We start from the raw sequence: 20,487 nt of genomic DNA, 5'->3' as shown, positions 1-20,487 counted from the left end.
CAGAGGCTACTGTTTATCTACCCTTTGGAGGTGGTATAGCGTATACCTCTCCACCGGATTAAAGGAGGACTCTCCTTCCAGTGGCTTTCCTTTTAACCCCACTTTAACTCTATCTCACTTTCCCTCTCTCTCTCACACCCCAGTTTAATCCACCCCTCCAATAACTTTGTGAAACATGGCAAGCACAGGTAAAAATCAGAACAAGGATGCACCTAAACCGCTCAAAATACTGAGCCTCAATGTAAATGGTCTTAGTATCTTAGAATCCTGAGTGATTTTTCTGAAGCGGTATTGATCCTGGGGGGAGAATTTAAATGAATTGTTCAGTATAAAAATAAAAACTGGGTAAATAGATAGGCTGTGCAAAATAAAAAATGTTTCTAATATAGTTAGTCAGACAAAAATGTAATGTATAAAGGCTGGAGTGACTGGATGTGTAATATAACAGCTACAACACTACTTCCTGCTTTCCAGCTCTCTTGGCTTCCACTGACTGGTTACCAAGCAGTAACCAATCAGTGACTTGAGGGGAGGCCACATGGATCATATCTGTTGCTTTTGAATCTGAGCTGAATGTTGAGGATCAATTGCAACTCACTGAACAGAAATGTACCATGTGGCCACCCTTCAAGTCGCTGACTAGCTCAGAGTTATAGAGCTGAAAAGCAGGAAGTAGTGTTCTGGCTACTGTATTAGACATCCAGTCACTCCAGTCTTTATACATTACATTTTTGCCTAATTTTTGACTACTTGTTCATGTCACAATACAATCTGGATAGCACCCAACAAGCCCAAATCCAGACACAAACTTGGTCAGACCACTCCACGATCACCTTAGATATTGCACTCAAACGTCGGTCTCACCGACAGAACACATGGAAACTGAACGAATCGCTTTTAACAGATCCCTCTATCTTGAAAGATGTTAAAAGAGAACTAACCAATTATTTCAAAGAAAATACAACAGCAGACATGAGTCCAATTATCATATGGGAAGCTCATAAATGCCTAATCAGGGGAATACTGATACAAATGGGGGCAAGCATGCTCATCAAGCAAAATTCAAGGCAGTACTAGATGAGATCCAGCATTTAGAAAACCCACACAAACAAAACCACACCATAGAGAAAACAACACAATTAGCTGTTCTACGCAAAAAATGGCAGATTTGCAGGGCTTATATGTTGAAAAGGTCATAACAAGAATGAGGCATCACTTCTATGAGCATGGGGAAAAATGTGGCAAACTATAAGCCAGACTCCTACAGTCACAAACTTCCAAAAACCAAATACATAGCATTAAAAAGAAAGATGGAGACAAGGCAACGGCATTTTATCAGATTATATACACATTAAAAATAGCACAAGCCAATTTTGCCAGCTTTCACCTACCCTTTTTATTCTGGCACTCAAACCTTTCTTGGAGAAAGTTTGCAGATCCCCAGACATCTCAAGAGTACACATAAAACATAAGCATTACAAAATAGCGGCCTATGCAGATGACCTGCTCTTTTTTATATCCAATCCATTAACTACCATTCCTAAACTAAATGGCCTGTTTGATACTTTCTTTAACATTTTTAAAGGGATACTGTCATGGGAAAAATTTTTTATTTCAAAATGAATCAGTTAATAGTGCTGCTCCAGCAGAATTCTGCACTGAAATCCATTTCTCAAAAGAGTAAACAGATTTTTTTATATTCAATTTTGAAATCTGACATGGGGCTAGACATTTTGTCAATTTCCCAGCTGCCCCTGGTCATGTGACTTGTGCCTTCACTTTAGGAGAGAAATACTTTCTGGCAGGCTGCTGTTTTTCCTTCTCAATATAACTGAATGTATCTCAGTGGGACATGGGTTTTTGCTATTGAGTGCTGTTCTTAGGTGTACCAGGCAGCTGTTATCTTGTGTTAGGGAGCTGCTATCTGGTTACCTTCCCATTGTTCTTTTGTTTGGCTGCTGGGGGGGAATAGGGAGGGGGGTGATATCACTCCAACTTGCAGTACAGCAGTAAAGAGTGATTGAAGTTTATCAGAGCACAAGTCACTTGACTTGGGGCAGCTGGGAAATTGACAAAATGTCTAGCCCCATGTCAGATTTCAAAATTGAATATAAAAAAATCTGTTTGCTCTTTTGAGAAATGGATTTAAGTGCAGAATTCTGCTGGAGCAGCACTATTAACTGATTCGTTTTGAAAAATTTTTTTTTTCCCATGACAGTATCCCTTTAAGATAAATTTTAATAAACCGCATTGAATATATCTTTGACTACTCCCACAACTCAAAGGTTGTCACAGAATTTTCCATATAGTTGGTAGAAAAAGGAGTTCACTTACTTGGGGATACCAATCTCTAAAGATGAAGAATGGGCTTCTAATAATAGCAAAATCTTGCTAGCTAAACTTAAAACATATATACAAAAATGGATTAGACAGTCAGTCTATTGGTTAGGCAAAGTAAACGCCATAAAAATGAACATAATGCCAAGACTTTTATATTTATTTCAGTGCATTTCTCTCCCCTTTCCTTGCTAAAGTCAATTCAAGCAAACATCACCAAATTTATTTGGAATAATCGTCCCCCCAGAATCAAGGTCTCAACATAACACAGGGCTAAGCCTGAAGGAGGGTTAGGTCTACCAGATTGCTTACGTTATCATCAGGCCTCTGTCTTAGGGTAGGACTACACGGACGTTTCTGTCGGATCTGACGCTGGCCGACAAAACGCCCACGTCAAGTCGATGCGACGGGAAACAAGGTAAGTAATGCAAAAGTCACATGGTGTCCCAGCGCTAGCACGGTGCGACATGACTGACGGATGCAAAGGCAGCATTGTAAGTGGAAGACCACTAACAAATCATTCACTTGATGGTCCGGGGTCAGCTGGCTGATATAGAAATGTTGCGGTCTGCTAGACCAAATAATAATTTGCGAGATTTATATTACTTTCAGATCAGACACTTCTATATGCACCTGGGGGGCAAAGGAAAGTTAGGAAGGGATCTCACAAAATTTGAAACCATATCTAATAGCCCACCAAGACACATGATCTTGACACTATACAAACTCCTTAGCCTTACGGGAGACAGTAAACAACTGCTATTTATTAAGGCTTGGGAAAGAGATTTGGAATGCGACTTGCCTGAAGAGACGCTCAAAAAAGGCATAAGTAACCTGATTTTTAGTTCTCAATGCTGTAAAATCCAAGAATTCAATTATAAGATCCTTACCAGATGGTACCACACAACCCATAGATTGAAACAAATTTACCCGCAAGCAAGTAATATATGCTGGAGATGCCTGACTGACATAGGGACTTTACCACACATTTTTTGGGAATGCACAAGGATACGTCCGTATTGGACAAATATTCTCCAAATGTGCAAAACAATTTTGGGTCGGGATTAACCAGATTCTTCAACTCAGATTTTATTGTTTTGGGATGTTGGGCATATGACCAATATTACAGACCGGGTGTTAGAAAGGCTACATATTCCCCTCAGATGGAAAAATGCCACTCGCCCATCACCCAAAGACCGGTTACTTAAAGTAGATGAACTACCTAGTTCAAGAATTGTCAGCACATTCGAGTAGGCAAAAGAAAGTCTACAGAAATATCTGGTGGTTTATTTTCAAAGAAACAGATGAATACAAAACAACAATGGGTCATTAAGTCATATGTGGTAAAGCTTTTGGAGATGACATGTTACCCTGCCTAGCAATAGGCCACCAGAATATAATAGGATGTTTGTAATTTTAATCAAATGTTTACACATAAACCAAAGGCAAAGTTAACCAGTTAAACCTGAGTAAGATAGGGGTAATACATAAGACCATTGCGGTCCTTTGCACTGAATGTATAGGTTGGAACTAAGCTGTATAACATTTGGAGGACAGGTACTCCTCCCCCCTTCCCCTTTCTTCTGTACCCCCTTCACTTATGTTATCTCTGTTTATTTTAACAAATGCTCAATAAAAAGCTATGATAAAAAAAAATCTTCAAATAGTTAATGAGAAAGCTGCATTTGACTTAATAAATAATCCTTTAAGTGTGAAATGCATAGTTGTTATAAAGTCTGCTATGATGAGTCCAGCCATGCATTTGAGGTCCTGAAGTAAAGTAGAAAAACAGGGGTAAAACCATCCACAGAAACCAACTTAGCTGTTCATAATTATCTTTTCCCACCTGAAATATGTCCCTCAACTTTTGGGCCTCCATAGAAAAGTAAGAAAAAATGGACACAAATTGGTACATTGTATACTTCCTTGCCAGGGAGAAGACAATGCATATGTCTTTGTCATTTAATAAGCTATCAAAGAGAGTTTAGGTGGGCTGTCTGAAGGAAGGATCTTGTTAGAGAGAAAGTGTACTCTTTAATAAGTAGTAACAAAATAAAGCAATGGGTTGTGGAACCATTTAGTATCAGAGTTACAAAAAATTAATTCCAATCCCAGTGTGTCCCCAGTCCAGCAACCTGTTGGGCTCTTTACTACCTTAAAAATATCAAATCCAATAAGGGTTGCTGTACAACCACAAAAGAAATAGGGGGAGAAAGACAAAAAAAATATAGTGAAGCATTCTATAATATACTACCAAAGCCATTGTGATTTTAAATGTGGGTACCAACCATACCCTAATTCTGTCTTCTTTGTCACCCATTCACTATACAGTATTTGATGTAAGTTTAGGTTCAATTTCACTTTTCACTGAAACTTTTTTAAGTAATATAAAAGGTGAAAGTTCTTTTAGCACTGATTAGAGTGATTGTTTGAACACTATACTGTATATGGGCATGTAACGCTCACGTTATCAGGAACCTTGCGCAGTGACGGGTACATTTGAATGCACAGATGAACCCTGTGGATCCCGGTGTTCCCCGATGCCCTTTTGGGGCCCCGGGCTTTCTGCTGAGGAAACCAACAAGCTAGAAACAAGTCCGCAAGTGAGGTACCGGCAAGGATTTAGAAAAGACGTGGTCAAGAATCAGGCGAAGAGTTCAAAGACAGGTGGCAGGAATCGTCAAGGGTCAGGCAGGAGTCAAAAACCAAATCAAAAGACAAAAATACACTTGAGCAGGAACAGTAAACTGAAGCCTAGCTTGGGCATTCTCAAAATGGTGGACTGGCCTTTTAAGGAAGATTTAGCGGCAAGAATGAAAATCTGGCGCCCGTGGTGACGTCATGACACTCAGCATCATGACACAGGTGTCAAGACTCACAACGTCAAACGGCAGCGTCACCTAGCCCCTAACCAGAAGTGCGCGCCTGCGGAGTGCACGATGCAGAGAGATGCGCCAGGAGGTAAGAGAAGGAGCAGATGTCCCGGCGCTTCTTACAGTATCCCCTTCAGGAGTAACCCCCGGGGACTCCCAAAACTTCTTTGGAAATTTCCTGTGAAACAAGGAGCATGAGTGTCTGCAGCCTATGACTAAGTGTCTACCAAGGACACTTAGTCATAGGCTGAATCTTTTGAAGTTTCCTGGTTTTTGATCCTCTTGCTGAAGGTCTGGGACATGTGCACCTGGGTCCACCGTATACAGCGGTAAGCTCAAATAAACGTATCTAAACTTAGTATATACTGGTTACACAATTGTATAGTTTATCTGCAGCTCTCACCCAAGACCTTTCTTCTGGTCCAAAACTCCTCCAATGAACAAAGTATTGGACCTTGCTTCTCACATTCCTAGAGTCCAAAATCTCCTGAACCTCAAACTCTTGATGACCCTGGAGAATAATGGTGTCACGGTCGGCACCCAACACCAGAACAAATGCCAAGCACACTGGCGTTGGCTCGTTCTTCACCTATAGTGTGACGGCCTTTGGCCTCGGAAGGAGCCCTCAGCTACTTGGATGCCACCAGGACTTAAATGAGAGTTGCAAGACCAGATGTTCTGGATAGGCAGAGGGGCACTATGGTTAGCGAGAGTCTTTGGGCAGAAGGTCGTAGTACAAGGCATTAGGCAATAGAGTAGTCAGATCAGGCTGGGTCGGGGCAGGCAGAGAATAAATGTAGTCAGGCAGGCAAGGGTCAAACCAGGAAGTCAATCAGAAGGGTTAAGCAGAAGAGGTAGTCTGTATTCAGGCAAAGGTCAGGATCCAGAGGTCAGAATAGTCAAAAAAGCCAGGCAGGGTTCACAACAGGAATCAAAACAGGTTCAAAACAGGATTAGCAAAATATCAGAAAGCACCAGGAACAAACTCCTATAACGGGCAATGTGTAAAAAGAAAATGTACCTTTAAGTACTTTTAAATTTTGCGCCATTGCACGCTGACGTCATACGTCAGCGCGCCTTTAAAACAACAGGAAACCGGCATAGCACACTGTAATGGTGGGTGTCCCCGCTTGGAGTGCAGTGGGCGTCCCCGCCACCCCCCACGAACCCCACCAGGGTAAGATGTAGACTTTATCACAAATGGGAGCAGGAGGAGGAGATTGATCAACCGACAAATTATTTCTAACAAAAGGCTTGAGTAAAGAAACGTGAAAAGAGTTGGAGATATTCATGGTAGCACAAAGTTCCAAACGAATGGACACAGGATTGATCACCTCCTTAATCTTGAAGGGTCCCACATAACGAGGTCCAAACTTGGGAGAGGGTAAATGTAGCTTGACATGTTTAGTTGAAAGCCAGACAAAATTTCCAACTTGATAGGGAGGACTAGCATGAAGGTGCTTGTCAGCAGCAAGTTTCTGAGAAGAAAAAGCCTTGAGGAGGGATTGATGAACTTGAGACCAAATGGTTTTAAAATCCCAAACAAGAGTATCGGCTGCAGGAATCTTGAATACATCAGATGGAAGAGCAAAAGGAGTATAACCAAACACAGTGAAAAAAGGAAAACATCCCAGAGAGTCGTGCTGAAGGTTATTATGAGCAAACTCAGCCCAGGGAAGTAGTTCAACCCAATTATCTTGATTGCGGGAAATAAAACAATGCAAGAACTATTCCAGGATCTGATTGGTCCTTTCGGTCTGATCAAGAAAAGTTTAACGTGATTCCTAAAGTTTAGAAAAAGCTCGCCAAAATCTGGAAACAAACTGCACCCCCAGATCAGACACTATAGATTGAGGAACACCATGTAAATGAAAAATCTCTTTAATGAAGACTTGAGCTAACCCAGCAGCAGAGGGAAATTTCTTCAAAGGAATAAAATGGGCCATCTTGGAGAACCTGTCTACTACTACTAAAATAGTAGACATATCCTGAGATTTAGGCAAGTCCACAATCAAGTCCATAGCTACACCTAACCAAGGTTGAGTAGGAATAAGCAAAGGCTGGAGAAGACCATCTGTTTTTTTGTTGTGTACACACAGTGCAGGCCGAAACAAAAAGGTTAACATCTTTCAACAATATCTTGAATTAAAGTCATGAGTCTTCTTGATGCCGGGATGTCCAGAAACTTTGGAAGAATGGGCTCATTTGAGGACTTGGGCAACCCTTTGCTGGGGTACAGAAATATTGCCAGGAGAGCACTCAGGAGGATGGTCCCCATTAGGCAAATCTGACCATGAAAGAGAAGTAGGTGCCACCACTAAATCAGGGGAGATAATAGGAGTGGGTGGGACTGGATTCACCCCTCTCTCTGAACCAGACATCTGGACAAAGCATAAGGATGAAGAAGAATTGGAGCAGAACTAAACCATCTGTAAAGGCAATTCTCCCTTAGTTTGAGAAGAACTTGTTTTACTTGGAAAGGATGATCAGGTATTGCAGAAGAGTAAACCAGAATATCGTCCAAATAGACAATGACACAAGTTTGCAAAAAGTCACGACAGACATCATTGATGAAATCTTGAAAGACAGCGGGTGCGTTAAACATCTTCCACTCGTCACCTTGACGGATACGAATAAAGTTGTATAGGCCCCCCAAATCTAATTTGGTGAAGACTTTAGCTCCTTTTATATCGTAGAGAGGGATATAGGAGGAATGGAGCCAGGAATCAAATCAACAGGACAGTCATATGGATGATGAGGAGATAAGACTTCAACATTTCTCTTCTCAAACACATCTGCAAAATCTTTGTAGGCATTGGGAAGAAGAGAATTGGATGCTGGAAGCAGAGAAGAGGCGCTACAGGAATAACAGAAGAAGAAATACAATTAGAACAGCAAAAAGGGCTCCATGCCGTAAGTTCACCAGTCAATGGAAGGGTTGTAAAAGTCAAGCCAAGGAAATCCCAAAATGATGGGAGTCTCAGGAAGTAGACCTCCTCTTCATGAAGACTGCCAACTCGAATTAGGACTGGAACAGTAGCAGAAGTAAGAACACCTGGTGAAATTGGTCTCCCATCCACAGCCCGGGCAGAAAGAGGAATCTTGAGAGGTACAGGACTCAGACCACAGGATTTAGCAAAGGAATTATCGATGAAGTTTCGTGCTGCTCCGGAATCCAGAAAAGTTTGGCAGGAAAACATACCAGACAAGGTGGACACGGAAGCAGGGAGAAATAAGCAAAATCTATAAGAAACCAGGAGTGCAGAAATATTAAGTGATGACTTGTCCCTCATCCTGGAATCTATCTTGACAATGAAGATAATGAATTCTTCAAAGGAAGTAGGTAGATCCCGAGTAACCAGCTCGCCTTTAAGGTCCTTACTAAGCCCCCTCCAGAAAGCTGCAATAAGCGCATCATTGTTCCATGATACTTCTGCAACCAGAGTCCGTCAATTAATAGCATATTTGGAGGCTGTATAGGATCTTTGGTTGATTTTCATGAGCCGGTCTGAGGCATTACGTTTTCAACCTGGAAAATCTAAAATTTGACGAAAAGTGGAAAAAAAGGCTGTGGAGTCATGTACTAGGGCAGTGTTTTTCAACCTGTGTGCCGCGGCACACTGGTGTGCCACAAACTAATGTTAGGTGTGCCGCTATCAATTTGAAGGCCGAAGTGCGCGGACCATTCACGTGACGTCACGTGACCTGAGCGGGCAGAAGAGCCGTGCCTGGGTTGGCTGATCAGGGAGGTCGCTGGCTGCACTGCACGCAGCTTCGATGTGAAGGCAGAAGGCAGAAGTGCACGGACTGACAGGTGAACGGCTAGTGCTGTTATCAAAATATTAAGGAAGCAGACCCTGCGGCTTAGCCATGCTGTAATAAGGAGAACCATATTTCTAGCTGTCTGGCTGCAATGCATGAGGCAGAAGGTTGTCAGTAAGAAAGTAGAAGGAAACATATATGAAAAGGCCAATTGAACTTTTACCTGATAAGATTTTCCAAAGCAGGGTAGCGCTGCCCTCTAGGGGATTGTCTCTATCCAATAATGGAGAAGCCCAATCAAGGGCCTTCCCCTTCAGAAGGGCGATGATATAGGAAACTTTTGCCTTTTCAGATATAAATTGGTTCAGTGCCAAATCGAACTGGATCTTACATTGCACCAGAAAATCATGACAAGCATCCGGATCACCCCCTCACCCCCAAAGTGAACTGGAGCAGGAATCTTGGACACTTTTGCAGGTGCAGATTAAGAAGAAAGCTGCAGACCCAGAAATCTGAAGTGACTCTAGACGGGACATAATGTGCTGTAATGCTTGAGCAAGATGAGCCTGTTGAGCCTCCTGGCTAGGGATGTAGCGAACGTCGGAAAAAAAGTTCGCGAACATATTCGCGAACTTGCGCAAAAATGCGAGCGGTTCGCGAACGGTTCGCGAACCCCATAGACTTCAATGGGAAGGCGAACTTTAACATCTAGAAAAGACATTTCTGGCCAGAAAAATGATTTTAAAGTTGTTTAAAGGGTGCAACGACCTGGACAGTGGCATGCCAGAGGGGGATCAAGGGCAAAAATGTATCTGAAAAATCTGCCTGTGTGTGCTTGGAAGAGATAGTGTAGGGGGAGAGCTGTTAGTGATTTCAGGGACAGATGATAGTAAGCTTGCTGGCTAGTAATCTGCTTGATACTGCTCTGTATTGGAGGGACAGAAGTCTGCAGGGATTTGAGGGACATTTTAGCTTAGGTAGCTTTGCTGGCTAGTAATCTACTGTTCTCTTTAAACAACTGCCATACGTTGACCTTGTAGGCATTGTTTGCCCAGTTTTTTTGGACGCAGCCACTGAAGCACAGTTGCCAGAAAAAATATGCCATATAAATGCTGAAAATAGTCATTTTTCGCCATTACGTAAAATATATTATGGCTGCTTGAAAAAAGTGACTCCGGTGTTTTTTCTGGAGACGGTAATATTATGGATATTTAGACAGAATGGGAACAAGGTCACACAGCTCGATGGCGGGTTGAAGAAAACAGTGTGCAAATAATGCCTACAAGGCCAACGTATACACTACTACAGCGGTGGATACGGATTACGTAAAATATATTATGGCTGCTTGAAAAAAGTGACTCCGGTGTTTTTTCTGGAGACGGTAATATTATGGATATTTAGACAGAATGTGAACAAGGTCACACAGCTCGATGGCGGGTTGAAGAAAACAGTGTGCAAATAATGCCTACAGGGCAAATAATGCCTAAAAGGTCAACTTATACACTACTACAGCGGTAGTAAAATAAAAAAAAGTAAAATAAAAAAAAAATGAATATTAAAAAAAAAAATTAAAGTTGGTGCTGCTGAACTACTAGGAGCAGCAGATTAGCACACCAGTCCCACTCCCCAACACTGCTAGACTAATAGCACTGGGCTCTTATAGTAGTAGTAGTAGTAGTAGTAGTAAAACAACAAAAAAATAAATAAAAGCAGTCCTTACAAGGACTACTGTTATTGCAGCAGTCAGCAGATGAGATCAGAAGCAGGACAGCTGCCCACTGCAGCTACATACAGAGCACTGCAGTAGAAGGTAGATTACTAGCCAGCAAAGCTACCTAAGCTTAAATGTCCCTCAAACCCCTGCAGACTTCTGTCCCTCCAATAACAGAGCAGTATCAAAACGATTACTAGCCAGCAAACTTTCAACTGTCCCTGAAATCACTAACAGGCAGCAGCTCTCTCCCTACACTATCTCTTCAGCACACACAGGCAGAGTGAAAAAACGCTGCAGGGCTTCGGTTTTTATAGGGAAGGGGAGTGGTCCAGGGGAGAGCTTCCTGATTGGCTGCCATGTACCTGCTGGTCTGGGGTGAGAGGGCAAAAAAAGCGCCAACAATGGCGAACCCAAAATGGCGAACGTCGCGCGACGTTCGCGAACTTCCGGCGAGCGCGAACACCCGATGTTCGCGCGAACAAGTTCGCCGGCGAACAGTTCGCGACATCTCTACTCCTGGCTGTCCAGAAGCTTCATCATTACGTCAAAGAATCCCTCCATAAAATAGGAAGCAGCAGCCTGGGAAGGTTCCATACTGGCCCAAGCTAACTCAAAATGGTGGACTGGCCTTTTAAGGAAGACTTGGCTCCAAGAATTCAAATCCGGCACCTCTTGGTGATGTCATAATGCTCAGCATCATGACGCGGGTGCGAAATGCCAGCGTCACCTAGCCCCTAACCTAGTGCGTGCCTGCGCACCCGAAGATGCAGAGAGATGCGCCGGGAGGTAAGAGAAGGAGCAGATCTCCCGACGAGTCTTACAGGGTTGTTTAAACTAGAATATACACTATATTTTTTTTCACCCCCTATTTGTTTTGAGGTTGTACAGCAACTGTTATTGGGTTTGATACAGTATTTTGAAGGTAGAAAAGAGCCTGAAGGGATGCTGGACTGGGGACACACTGGTTTTGTGATTCATCCCAAACCTTGTAGATACTGGATGAATTACCTCACTAATTGTACTCCATACTGCTACTGTTTGGAACAAGCTATTATTATTTTGAACACTGCTATTATGTTAATTTGTTTGCTTTTAGTTGCTTTTTCCAGTCAGCAGCATGTTAGTACATAATTTTTTGTATTTGTTTTAAGTTATTAGCCTTTGTAAAAACTATAGTTGGCTGTGTTGGGATCACTTTTCTCTCATCACAATTTAGTACTTCCCAATGTTTAATAATTTTACCAATTTCCTTTGCCAAGGGATTATAAACTGTGGAAAAAATCTATGGTATTGTCATCTTTAATACCCTTTCCTTTTGTTTCAGCAAATCCTGTCTGCTGATATTCTGCACTTTTTTAATTGATCTTTCTATGATATTCTCATTGTATCCTCTCCCTAAACCATTTGCTCATGAAATCCATTTGTCTAGAAAATACCTCCTCCTCTATGCAGTTCTTTTTAAATCTGCACCTCTGTCCAAAGGGGATATTGTGTATCCATATTGTGTATCCACTGTGGATGATGGTTGCTGGTTGGAATTATATAATTATTCGAGTCCGATTTTTTATGTGTCTTAAAATGAATATGCTATTTTTTATGTAAATCTCTAGATCTAAAAAAGTGATTGTCTCCATATTATAAAACAGAAAACAACTCTAAATTAAGATAATTCTAATTCAAATCTTCCATAAATTGTTTCAGATTCTGTTCTGTTCCTTTCCATAATATAATAATATAATCTATGTAGCACTGCCATAGGCACAGGTTACCACCCAATTTCAATTATGGAAATATATGGGAGTATATGGCACTGTGAACCTAGTCCCTGTGGCGGTCCCACATGTCTTCAAACCAAAAAAATTGTGTTCTAAAATAAATTCTACAAATTATTTCTGTTGAATGGTTTCATCCTTTTTAAAAGCATACTTTTAATTTTTTGTTACATTAGATTTTTCTCTTTTATTACTATTAGCTTCATATCTGTCTTGCAATTGTGCCAGATTTTACCAACTCCTCTTACAGTATGTCTTTATGTGATTTATGAAAAGACCTATTTTAATAACAATCAGCATTCTGTAATCCCCTCCAACAGCAGTCATTTTCAAGCAGCACTATCATGCTGAGAAAAAACAGCTGACTTGTCTATCTGGAATCTCCCATGCAGCTGCAGTTTCAGATAAGACCAAGACCCGTGATTCTGCACAGTAGTGTCTCCAAGGTAAGAAGAGCGGATTGAGTGGCAGAGTAGAAGGAATGCCTAACCTCCCTAGTGTTTACCAGCAGCCAACAGCAACATGTGCGTCTGGTTACCTGGTTGATGTCACGTGTCAATTCCAAATACAGATTATGCAGGAGAGACGGTGGGTTATGATGGCGCATGCGCGCACACACACACTGCATACACCATCTTGAGATTGTCAGCACATAAATCATGGCAGAGTGGAAAGGAATGTAGGAGACAGCATGATTTAAGTGAAGAAGGCACTTTTCAGAAATTTAACTTAGCGATTATGTGCACCAAAGGGTAGCGAATATATGCACAAGGGGGTCTTTATCTGATGGGCAAAATCATTAATAATGACTTTCCTTGTCCTGTATACACAATGAAAGACTGTTTAGTGTAAAGGGCACATAATAAACATTAAAAACTGTGGGTACTGATACTCCAAGCACATGTATACACAATGAAAGACAGTGTAAAATGTACAGGGAAGGTGGATTTGACACTTGGATAATAATAATAATTATAAACAGTATGGGTGAATGATGACATTGTATTTATTATTTATTATTAACATATATTTATAAAGCCAACATATTGCGTAGCACTGTAGCATTTGTATAAAAAATGACATTTACACACAGAGTGCCATCCTTTTTTTGCTGGTGGTAATCCATGCACACTGCATTAACTGCAGTTGCAGCAGGACAGATAAATTTTCTTAGGTTTGGGCCGGTGCCCTATTCTGCTCTCCTATGTTATCCCGCTGTTTTTGACTCTTGCTCATTAACCAGTTCTATCCTACTGCTCTTATTTTTTGATAGCCAATCCCCCTCAACTTTTATTGTGCTTTCCAGCATCACATATCAATCTTCCTGTCACGTTCGGTATCCTAAATCCAGAACCATTGCTAGGATCCCTGGTCTCGGCTCTTGCTTCTGCCTTTAACAGCCGCCTTTCATTTTGGGAGGAGCCCTCCGCTAATTGGATGCTGCCAGGTCTTAATAAGAGAAGGGCCAAGCAAAAGGTTCTGGACGAGCAAAGGGGCACAATCATTTTACCAAGGATATTGGATGGAAGGCAACATAGCTCAGAAGATGGGCCACATGGGAAAGCATGGTCAGGCAAACTAGGCCAGCACAAGCAGCGTACAAGAATAGACAGACAGGCTGGGTCGGTACAGGCAGAGTACAATGAATGGTCAGACAGGCTAGAATCAGGATTGGAGAGTTTAAAATAGTCATCAGGCAGGCAAGGGTCAGATTGGAGAGTTCAGAATAGTCAGCAGGCAGGCAAGGGTCAATATCAATATAACCAAGCAGGATTCACAAGGAAATACCCAGGAGCAAGTTAGACCTATCAACAGGCAACTTCCTCAATTCAAAATCCCTTTAAATACCTTTTGAATTTCACGCCAATGACGTCATCACCCCGTCGCATAAAACCTGGGCGTCCCCGCTGGAGGCACGGTGGGCTCCGCCACCGCCCACTAGACCACCAGGGTAACACTTCCCTTGAAGCACTTTCTAGGTCCCCTTGTATTTTTCTTACTACTAACCTTGCATGTTGGAGACTTCCCCCCATGTTTCTGCACTCTAACTTCATGTTTCCCTGATTTTGAATGTCTGCTCTATTCTTTTCATTTTGTATCCTGATTGATGGGGTAATGGAAAGAAACATGCAAAGCCTAAGAATTAAAATCAACAGCCTAAGGTGCTGTCCCTGGGGCATATAACCAAATGTGTTTAACTATTAATGGTAGCTGCTGGGTACTGAATGAAAACCAAGGCAGAATCAGAAACTTCAGCTTTTCCCCCCTGAAATTATAAGTCCCGGTGCCGCCAGAACTGGGACTTAAACCTTCAGGGGAAAAAAATTAACCACAAATTGCTTAATTTATTTTATTTGCTCTTGTTCCTCTTCTAAATGTAGGAGGGTAAAGATTATGTTAACCTTTAGGTCCTTTAGTCCCCTGGGCATCATTTACTCACCTAGATTGGGTCCTCAGTTATAGAAGGGAAGCTGTTTCCTTTTCCTGTGTGAAAGTATTCTGCTGGCAGTTCGGTGCCTGGCCAGTAGATGTCACTATTCTATTATTAGAGGGGAAGGTCACGTGCTCAGTCTCTTTGACCTGCACACTTTCTGGAGAAAGTACAGTTGTGCTCCATAGGGCCTGGAACAAAGGTAGGTTCCAGAATAGATGAAGTAAATGCAAGGGCAGTTCTGTTATAGTCACTCTAGGAGCAAAAGACAGGATCAGGAGTTATTTAGTGAGCAGCCGGAAGCCCAAAAAGGAGACCAGGAGGGTTAGAACCATGTGGTGACAAGGCCGAAAATCTGCCCATGTGCATAAAGCCTCAGATCCATTCCTCCAAATTGCCCTTGAAGTAATCTATATGTTATTTTCATCAGCTCTCCCACATAATCATTGGCTCTGTATTGTCATATAAATTGTAGCATAGCAATTTAGGGGATTATTTACAGTTAAGCTATCTATCTGGAATGTATTTGGAACTAAGTTTTTTTGGACAAGATGTCTTTCCATAATTTGGATCTCCACATATTGTCTGCTAAAAAAATCATATAACAATCAATAAACCAAATTATTTTGCACCAAGATTACCTAGGCAGTTGTGCTGAAGGGAAGAGAATCCTTAGTTTGCTATGTAGCTCCTGGAACTCTTCAAATGATCTTTGAATGAGAGTGAACTCTTTGGAGTTTTCTCTTACCACTTTAATGACAAATACCTGTATAAAATACACAATGACCTTTGTTAATTTGTTTAAAATATACAATTAGTATACAAGCTCAATGAACATAATAACATAGTAAATAAGGTTGATAGAAGACCCCTACAGCATGATGCAGTTAAGCAGGTTATGTAAAGACATAAAAGGTTGTTTTATGACTGTATATACCTTGCCTAACTGCTAGATAAGCCAGAGGAGGGCAAAAACTACTTCTACAGCCTCTACAACTTGAACTATAAGATATCTTCTATAACCCTGTATGCCCTCACTTGCTAAAAGCCAGCCAACACCTTCTCAAAGCTATCTAATGCATCAGCCAATACAACTGATTCAGGGAGAGAATTCTACAACTTCACAGCTCTCACTATATATTTAGATGGAACCTCATTTCTTCGAATCGGAATGGGTGCCCTTGTGTCAGCTGGAAGGACCAATTGGTAAATTTGCCTAGTGCAGTCCATTTAAGGGTATAAGTGACTTGCATATTTTTGCATCCCAGATGCATGACCATACATTTACAGTATTAACATTAAATTTCATCTGCCCAGATTGCTTGTTTGTCATGATCTTGTTGCAAGGATGCCGCATCCTGTATGGAATTAATTGGGCTGCATAATGTTGTGTCATCTGCAAACACTGATACATTACCTTCAATAACCTCCACCAAGTTATTTATAAATACGTTAAGTAAAAGTGGACCAATACAGAACCATGAGGGACCCCACTAAGAACCTTACTCCAAGTAGAGAGTACTATCCACTAACCATCCATTCCTGTAGCTAGAGATCCATGTGCTAATGATTTCATTAAACCCAACAGCCCTTAGTTTAGAAAGTAGTTGTTTGTGGGGCACTATATCAAATACTTTGGCAAAATCCAAATACATAACAACTAATGCAACTCCACTGTCCAACTTCTTACAAACCTCATAATAAAAAGCAATCGCATTTGTCTGACATGATCTATCCTTCATAAAGCCATGCTGATTACTGCTCATAATGCCATTCTCTAGGTCTAGAACATAATTTTGAATGTCATCCCTTAACAAGCCTTAAAATTATTTGCTCACGTCAAACACACTGGCCTATAATTGCCAGGCTGAGATTGTAAACCTTTTTTAAATAAAAGAATTACATAAACTTTCCTTCAATCCATGACAGATTAAATAAAGTCTAAAAAAATCTGAAAAATAAGCCAGTCTAAAATTTAACTATGTTAATAAAAAAGGATCCCGTTCTCAGCCTCAAAACTATAGGCCAGTTAGTCTGATGTCAGTGGTAGGAAAGCTTTTCGAAGGGTTAATAAAGGATAAGATACTGGACCTTATAACAAATAATAAAAATATGAGTGTGTGCCAGCATGGTTTTATGCATAATAGATCTTGCCTGACTAACTTAATTTCTTTTTATGAGAAGGTAAGCAGGGACCTCGATTCTGGAATGGCAGTGGATGTGATTTACTTAGACTTTGCTAAGGCATTTGATACAGTGCCACACAAAAGGTTACCGGTTAAATTAAGGAATGTTGGCCTGGATTGGAACATAGTATTTGTACGTGGATAGAGAACTGGCTAAAAGACTACAAAGAGTGGTGGTAAATGGAACATTTTCTAATTGGACCAGTGTTGTTAGTGGAGTACCGCAGGGCTCTGTACTAAGTCCCTTGCTTTTCAACTTGTTTATTTATGACCTGAAGATGGTTCCATGCAGGATGCTGCCACTTTGCAGAGTGATTTGTCTAAACTGGAAAACTGGGCAGCAAACTGGAAAATGAGGTTCAATGTTGATAAATGCAAGGTTATGCACTTTGGCAAAAATAATATAAATGCAAGTTATACACTAAATGGCAGTGTGTTGGGAGTTTCCTTACATGAGTAGGATATTGGGGTTTTTGTAGATAACAAGTTGTCTAATTCTGGGCAGTGTCATTCTGTGGCTACTAAAGCAAATAAAGTTCTGTCTTGCATAAAAAAAGGGCATTAACTCAAGGGATGAAAATATAATTATGCCTCTTTATATGTCCCTGGTAAGGCCTCATCCTGAGTATGCAGTGCAGTTTTGGACTCCAGTCCTTAAGAGGGATATAAATAAGCTGGAGAGAGTGCAACTAAACTGGTTATAGGGATGGAAAATTATGAGGGTAGACTGTCATAGTTGTTTTCTCTAGAAAAAAAGACGCTTGCAAGGGGACATGATTACACTTTACAAGTACATTAGAGGACATTATAGACAAATAGCAGGGGACCTTTTTACCCATAAAGTGGATCACCGTACCAGAGGCCACCCCTTTAGACTAGAAGAAAAGAAATTTCATTTGAAGCAACGTAGGTGGTTCTTCACAGTCAGGACATTGAGGTTGTGGAATGCATTGCCGGGTGATGGCTGATTCAGTTAATGCCTTGGATGATTTTTTGGACAGACATAATATTAAAGGCTATTGTGATACTAAACTCTATAGTTAGTATAATTATGGGTATATATGATTTATGTGAAAGTATGGAGGGGTGTGTATATGGATGCTGGGTTTTCATTTGGAGGGGTTGAATTTGATGGACTTTTTTCAACCCGATTTAACTATGTAACTCCAAACTGTATTCCATCTGGCCCTGAGGTGGGTTTTGAAATTCTGACTCCACTGTTGTATACACTGAAGAAAAGAACTGATTTAGCACATTTGCCTTTTTTGTATCTGTTACGACCATATTGGTATCATTATTTAGAGGAGCCACACTTTTACAAACTGCATATTTTTCCTATTAATATACATAAGGGGGAATGTAATTAAAAGTCGCAAGCTTTACTTAAAATGGTGCCTTTACGAATGTTTAGAACTGCTCGCAATGAAAATCTGGCGAATATTACATTGCGCATTTTTCACCTGCTCTGGAGTTTCATTAAATATTTTGTCGCTAAAAAGAATTTGCATTTGCGAAAATTAATTACATACACTGCAAGTGTTCAGAAACTTTGCAAAGAAGTAGTTGAGGTCTTTAATCGGTCAAAAAGGGAGCAAACATGGTCGCTAACATTCGCAAGCATCTTGATGCAGGTTTTTTGCACTAGCAAAACATATTACACTCCCCCCCTAAAATGTTTTGGGCTTAGTCTTAGCCTCACACAAAATACAATTTTTAAGGAAGTATCTCTTAGGCAATCAGTAAAAAATTAAAATTTTTTTTAAAAAAACAGACGTTTAAAAGCAGCAAACAGGCATCATCTTTTAGACACACCATGTGTTATGACATAAGTAGTCACCTGATGCGTTTCATGCCTCATTCTGGTACTTCATCAGAAGTCATATCATTTTATTTAATATCATTTTGAATGACAATCATTTCCCAAACCAAATTTCTGAACTGAAGGACAGCCCTTAAGGAGCTAAAATTAGCTTTTCTGAAATTAATGTTTTTTATTGCCCCAGCATATATTTGTTTCATGCACCAAACATTAAATTATATCACATTATGGTCACTATTACCTAGTGGTTCAACCACATGCACATATACATTTGGCCAGGGTCAAACTTGGGGGCCTAGGGCCCTCCGGGGTTACTGCCTCAGGCCCCCTCCCTCACCGCATATGTGGGCGTGTGTGCAAGCGTGCAAGCTCTGCGATTTGCCGCAACCAGCTGCTCATGGCAGAAAGAGAGGGAAAGGTGCAGGTGCTGGTCTGGGCCGGCGGCAAGAGCCGTGGTGAAAAATTTCCCACAGGTACTACTAAAATCCTTTTCAATATGAGCAGAGGGCTTCTTTATCATAACATAATGCATTTATGCATTCCAATATACTTATATGTCAATAAACAAATATAAATGTTAGAATATCTATTTGACTTACATATCCTTTGTTAGGGGTGAATATCTTCTTGCATTTGGTCAGAAAAACATTACTTATTCTTCCATCTAACTTCATTGTATACATCTGTTGACAGAAGGACAATGCGAGGTGTTCATCTGTGTGGCTGAACTTCAGTTGTGCCAGGTTATGAATAAAAAAGTTTAGCTTAGTTGCTACAGATCCAAGACTAGATTCTATGAGCCTGTAAGGAGAGTCGGGTATAAAAATAGTTTAGACCTGTGGAACAGGAACTATGGTTACTATAGCGAAGTTTAAACTGACTCACACGTGCTTCAGCTATACATATAAAAAGCACAAATATTTCTTATGAAAACCAATTCAAATATCTTTTTTCAGGAATACTTTACATATATACTGTTTTACTTTTAGTACAATATGCAGTCTTTATATTGTATGTAAAGAAACTACAGTACATTGGACAAATACAAGTAACTTTTTAGGGTTGTAAAATAGGGATCAGCAAATGTTTTCACCAGATACAGTTTTGTGATGATTTGTGGTATCTCTGCAGTCAAAAGGTTTGTGAGATGTGTTAGGAGATTGTCATGCTGTCCATTCTGTGAAAAAAGTGGTCTGTAGTGCTGGGATAAAAACACATATGTCATATTATCCTCCCCTTGCCTTCTACCTCAACCAATGTGATTGGGGCCCTCCCACCAGGGCCGCCATTAGAAATCATGGGGCTCGTACAACAAAATTTTTGGGGCCCCACCCTACCGACCCTTGCCCCCAAGCCCGCCCCAGATCCCGCCCCCTCTACATCACAGTTAGACGCCATAGACATCAGCACTAAAAAAGGTAACCCCCCCCACACACAAGTTATAAAAAGCTATTGGTGACCAGGGCCCCCCTTACAAGTTAAAAAAAAATTGGGGCCCCAAACAATATTTTTTAAAAAATCATTGGTGGCAGGGGCCTTTAGAGTATTAATATAATACATTGGTGGCCAGGGGATGTAAAAAAAAACAAAAAA

At 40.8% G+C, this 20,487-nt stretch overlaps 1 protein-coding gene across 1 annotated transcript in view; it reads right to left on the bottom strand.

Annotated features, from left to right (window-relative positions):
- LOC108708909 (phosphatidylinositol 4-phosphate 3-kinase C2 domain-containing subunit beta) overlaps window positions 1-20,487 on the bottom strand; it is a 212,392-nt gene that overhangs the window by 90,496 nt on the left and 101,409 nt on the right. The window contains exons 8-9 of the mRNA XM_041584723.1: window positions 19,494-19,695; window positions 15,531-15,655 (exon numbers count right to left, since the gene is read on the bottom strand). Coding sequence (XP_041440657.1) covers window positions 15,531-15,655; window positions 19,494-19,695 — 327 coding nt within the window. The remainder of the gene's footprint in view (window positions 1-15,530; window positions 15,656-19,493; window positions 19,696-20,487) is intronic.

The sequence above is a fragment of the Xenopus laevis genome, chromosome 2S (genome assembly GCF_017654675.1).
Source record: "Xenopus laevis strain J_2021 chromosome 2S, Xenopus_laevis_v10.1, whole genome shotgun sequence".
NCBI classification, from domain to species: domain Eukaryota; kingdom Metazoa; phylum Chordata; class Amphibia; order Anura; family Pipidae; genus Xenopus; species Xenopus laevis.
Note: the sequence above shows the minus strand (reverse complement) of the source record. Positions and strands in the feature narration are given on the sequence as shown.